The sequence below is a fragment of the Brachyhypopomus gauderio genome, chromosome 9 (genome assembly GCF_052324685.1).
Source record: "Brachyhypopomus gauderio isolate BG-103 chromosome 9, BGAUD_0.2, whole genome shotgun sequence".
NCBI lineage: Eukaryota > Metazoa > Chordata > Actinopteri > Gymnotiformes > Hypopomidae > Brachyhypopomus > Brachyhypopomus gauderio.
The window spans coordinates 3,960,633-3,965,632 of NC_135219.1; the positions used below are offsets into that span (position 1 = coordinate 3,960,633).

General features: G+C 52.2%; 1 protein-coding gene across 2 annotated transcripts in view; it reads right to left on the minus strand.

Annotated features, from left to right (window-relative positions):
• The window catches only part of prep (prolyl endopeptidase), a 21,029-nt gene that overhangs the window by 12,930 nt on the left and 3,099 nt on the right, over positions 1 to 5,000 (minus strand). For both annotated transcript variants that reach the window (XM_077016539.1, XM_077016538.1), the window contains 10 exons: positions 4,996 to 5,000; positions 4,625 to 4,758; positions 3,603 to 3,733; positions 3,239 to 3,448; positions 2,785 to 2,906; positions 2,571 to 2,676; positions 1,821 to 2,012; positions 1,172 to 1,369; positions 949 to 1,052; positions 677 to 813 (listed from right to left, as the gene is read on the minus strand). The exon at positions 4,996 to 5,000 is cut by the window's right edge and continues 70 nt beyond it. In XM_077016539.1, coding sequence (XP_076872654.1) covers positions 677 to 813; positions 949 to 1,052; positions 1,172 to 1,369; positions 1,821 to 2,012; positions 2,571 to 2,676; positions 2,785 to 2,906; positions 3,239 to 3,448; positions 3,603 to 3,733; positions 4,625 to 4,758; positions 4,996 to 5,000 — 1,339 coding nt within the window. The remainder of the gene's footprint in view (positions 1 to 676; positions 814 to 948; positions 1,053 to 1,171; positions 1,370 to 1,820; positions 2,013 to 2,570; positions 2,677 to 2,784; positions 2,907 to 3,238; positions 3,449 to 3,602; positions 3,734 to 4,624; positions 4,759 to 4,995) is intronic.

A 5,000-nucleotide genomic window follows, 5' to 3' on the forward strand; every position in this document is an offset into this window, starting at 1 on the left:
GAGTGTGTTACCTGTAGCTAGGAGAGAGAGACGGTGTGTGTGTGTGTACCTGTAGCTGGGAGAGAGAGACGGTGTGTGTGTGTGTGTGTGTGTACCTGTAGCTGGGAGAGAGAGACGGTGTGTGTGTGTGTACCTGTAGCTGGGAGAGAGAGACGGTGTGTGTGTGTGTGTGTACCTGTAGCTAGGAGAGAGAGACGGTGTGTGTGTGTACCTGTAGCTGGGAGAGAGACGGTGTGTGTGTGTGTACCTGTAGCTGGGAGAGAGAGACGGTGTGTGTGTGTGTACCTGTAGCTGGGAGAGAGAGACGGTGTGTGTGTGTGTGTACCTGTAGCTGGGAGAGAGAGACGGTGTGTGTGTGTGTGTACCTGTAGCTGGGAGAGAGAGAGACGGTGTGTGTGTGTGTACCTGTAGCTGGGAGAGAGAGACGGTGTGTGTGTGTGTACCTGTAGCTGGGAGAGAGAGACGGTGTGTGTGTGTGTACCTGTAGCTGGGAGAGAGAGACGGTGTGTGTGTGTGTACCTGTAGCTGGGAGAGAGAGACGGTGTGTGTGTGTGTTACCTGTAGCTAGGAGAGAGAGACGGTGTGTGTGTGTGTACCTGTAGCTGGGAGAGAGAGACGGTGTGTGTGTGTGTGTTACCTGTAGCTAGGAGAGAGAGACGGGGTGTGTGTGTGTTACCTGTAGCTGGGCGTAATGGAGATGTTGAATCCTCCGTAGCCGTACAGGAAGGCAGGGTGTGAGCCGTCCAGGTCGATGCCTCTCTTATGTACAATGAACATGGGGATCTGGGTGCCATCTGTACTGGGGTAGAACACCTGAACACACACACACACACACACACACACACACACACACACACTCAGTGATCTGGGGTGTGTGTGTGTGTGTGTGTGAGTGTGAGAGAGAGAGAGAGAGAGAGAGAGAGAGAGAGAGAGAGAGAGAAGGGGCACCTGTGTGGTCTGGTAGTCTGCAGGGTTGAAGCCCTTCACCGTAACCTCTCTGAAGACGTGCGGCTGCAGAGGTGACTTGGTCAGGTCGCAGTGGTAGATGATGGCTTCATGGAAATGAGAGAGACACTCACTTCATGACTCACAAGACACACGCCCACACCCACTCACCCCCACCCACCACCCCCACCCACCCCCACATGGAACAGCCTACTGAGACACGCACCGGGCGAGAGGAAGGAGGTGAAGTAGTAGAAGATCTCAGAGTCCTTCTTGCGACCGGTGAAGCCCACGATGGAGCCCACATCCAGCGGGAAGGTCTTCAGCTCCTCCCCCGTCTCCAGCTTGTACATCTTCAACACGTTCTTCACGTCGTGAAGGTAGCACACAAACAGACAGCTGGAGAAGGTGCACACCGCAAACACTGAGGAAGGATGGAGGGAGGGAGAGAGAGAGAGAGAGGAAAGAATAAAACAGACTGAGAAGGTGAGAGGAAGAGAAAGACCCTGTTCAAATAATCAAGTTTATAAAAACCAACAAACTTTAGATCTGAGGTTCCATTCCAACCCCTGCAGCAAACGTTTTACAGTACTGACGCACGACGAGTCAGTACTGTAAACTGACGTTTGTTTAAAAATGTTCATCCATCAGATCTAGACATGATTTAGAAATGTTCACCACATTTCTATTCCACCACCTGCTTCCACTATGCTGCTGTATAGGACTTAAAAACCACACACGACCAAATTATTCATGATTTACACTCTCAACCAATCATACTACAGCCGTCAATCAACCACACTCCTACAGTGCCCAGGTCTGATCGGCAAGGCCCAGCCCTCTGTGGAGGGGCGTGGCAGTGGGTGTGGCCTCACCAATGACATCCTTGTGATGCTCAGGGATCAGCTCCCTCCACAGGTTCTGGTCGGGCTGGGCGAAGTCCACGTTGATGAGGCGGTATCGTGGGGCCTCCAGGTTGGTCTTGAACGTGAAGAGCGTGCTCTCATTAGTCACGTACTCGTACTCCGCATCAAAGTTGTCGATCAGCTTCACCCATGGCAACAGGCCTGTCGGCATGGAGACGGCAGCTAATCTTCAAGGCTGCGTGTGATTTTTTGGCTTCACATATAGGGGTTAGGGATGAAGGGAACAGGGGTGTTTGGGGGATGAAGGGAACAGGGGTGTTTGGGGGATGAAGGGAACAGGGGTGTTTGGGGGATGAAGGGAACAGGGGTGTTTGGGGGATGAAGGGAACAGGGGTGTTTGGGGGATGAAGGGAACAGGGGTGTTTGGGGGATGAAGGGAACAGGGGTGTTTGGGGGGGATGAAGGGAGCAGGGGTGTTTGGGGGGGATGAAGGGAGCAGGGGTGTTTGGGGGGGATGAAGGGAACAGGGGTGTTTGGGGGATGAAGGGAACAGGGGTGGTGGGGGATGAAGGGAACCGGGGTGTTTGGGGGGGATGAAGGGAACCGGGGTGTTTGGGGGATGAAGGGAACAGGGGTGTTTGGGGGATGAAGGGAACAGGGGTGGTCGGGGGATGAAGGGAACAGGGGTGGTCGGGGGATGAAGGGAACAGGGTTTGGGGGATGAAAGGTTGGGACAGATCAGGTTGTGGAGCGAAGTACCCGTGATGCCGTCAGGAAGCGTGTTGAGGTCACAGTACCACAGTCTGTTCACTGGATCACAACCCTCTCTGATGGACAGCAGCACATAACGACCATCGTCAGACACCTGGGGGAGCACGAATATGCAATATGTGAACACTGTGGGCTGAGACAGACAGACAGACAGAGAGAGAGAGAGACAGAGAGAGAGAGACAGAGAGAGAGAGACACAGACCTCAGCTCCACTCATCCACTTGGGCTCGTCAGGGAACTCTGCGCACAGCACGTCCTGAGACTGCGGAGTGCCCAGCACATGGTAATACAGCTTCTGGTTGAGATTAGTGGACGTCTCTGTGCCTGAGAGAGGAGACACGGGGGTGGTTAGACAAGGAGGAGAGACAGACAGGATAGAGAGGAGTGAGACAGGAGTGTGTCAAGGGCCACAGGGTAGATAAAGATATGATAAAGACAAATAATGTGCACCGTGTATAATGAGAAGTGAAATAAAAATAACTCGAGCAGTTATATCAGGCTGTTGGTGTGTGATCCTGCAGTTCAGTCAGTGTTCAGTCAGTGTCAGTGTTCAGTCAGTGTGATCCTGCAGTCAGAATATAATGTGTATGTGAATCATCATTCCAACTCTTGCTGTGCTAGTCAACACCACGTGTGTGTGTGTGAGAGAGAGCTACCATCACTCTTGCCCTCCTGGTCAGGGTAAACATTGTAGAAGAGGCCTTTCCCATCGTGAGTCCAAGACATGCAGGTGAACTTCACTCTCTCCAGTCGGTCCTCCAGTGGCTCCGCCCCCTCCACCCGCAGGAAGCGCATCTCCACCCAATCAGAGCCGCTGGCACTGGTCCCATACGCCAGGTACTCGCCGTCCTCAGAGAACGCATAACCTGGGGAAAGGGATCCAGTACCGAGACTATTGACAAGAGTCTTTGATTCCAACAAACACTGCCCTCTAGTGGTCTACATTTCACATAGCCAAACATTACTTTACACACGCGTGTTCACACAGCCTCACTCAAAGACACACAGCCAGCGACTCACCCCGTAAAGCTACAGTGCCGTCGTCCGAGAACGTGTTCGGGTCGAGGAACACGGTTGGCTCCGCCTCCAGGTTCTCCTGCACGTACAGGACACTTTGGTTCTGCAAGCCCGTGTTGTAGAAGTGAAAGTACCTGGCGGGGGAACGACGGCCTTAGAACAGCGAGGAGCGGCCCAGAACGGCCAGAACCAGAACCGCTCGCACAGCAGAGCACCGCAAACGCATACATTTGAATCAGCTTCTCAGGCCAAACGAAAACCTCAAACTCTGCCATGTTCATCAAACCAGTCCTGAACAATCTAGGCAGTGGCAGGGTGCATTATCCTGCTGAAAGTGGACCCTGCCAATGGGAGATACCATTAGTCATGGAGGGGTGTTCTCTGACTTCAACGAAGAAGTGTGTAGTTAGGTGGTACATGTCAAAGTAACATCCACACGAACGCCAGCCCTCCAGGTTTCCCAGAAGAACATCGGCCAGACCTTCACGCTGTCTCTGCCAGGTTGCCTTCTTCCCATAGTACATCTTGGTACCATCTGTTCCATAGGTAAGCAACGTGCACATGTCCGCCCACCCACATGACATTTAGGACAATATGGTTAGTGAGACCAGGCCATCTCCTTCCACTGCTTTGTGGTCCAGGTCTGATGGTCAAATGTCCCTTGTAGTATCGGTCATCCAATGGTCATTCTTGGACCACCTTTAGTAGGTAGTAACCACTGCCTTCCAGAAGATCCCACAGGACCTGCCGTTCTGCAGGTTTGTTCCAGTCACCAACCAATCATTGCTCACATCCTCACGCTAACCCATTTTCACTGCTTCCAACACACTTCAAGAACTTACTGCCTAATAAACCTCACCAGGTTCTACAAGGTAATCAGTGCTACTTACTTCACCTGTCACACAAAACCAATACAAATGTTTGTTTTTTTTGACAATGATATTGTTGATTTTAAATCTGCACCACTTCCTTTTACTCCTTTCACCAGGTGAGCTGGGAGCCTGATGCAGGGGCAAGTCTCTCACCTGTTGCCACGCTTGAAGGGACAACTGTACTTTGGGTAGTCATAGAGCTCTGTCATGCGCTCTTTAAATGTCTGTCGGACCGGACAATCGTCCAGGAAGGGCAACGTCAGCTGGTTCTGGGCGTTCACAAACGCCTGAAAGGGAGAGAGGGAGTGTGTTAGAGACCGACACACACACACAGACACACACACACACACACACACACACACACACACACACGCGCGCCTAGGACATCTCATCCTTATAAAACGATTGCAGACAAAAACTGAAAGTGCATATTAAAATCATCACCGCCACCAAACAGCAACCTGAGCCTCGAATTCATGTAAATTAGAGCCGGTGTGTTGCGGGTCTGATCAGATGGGCTTTACCTGCG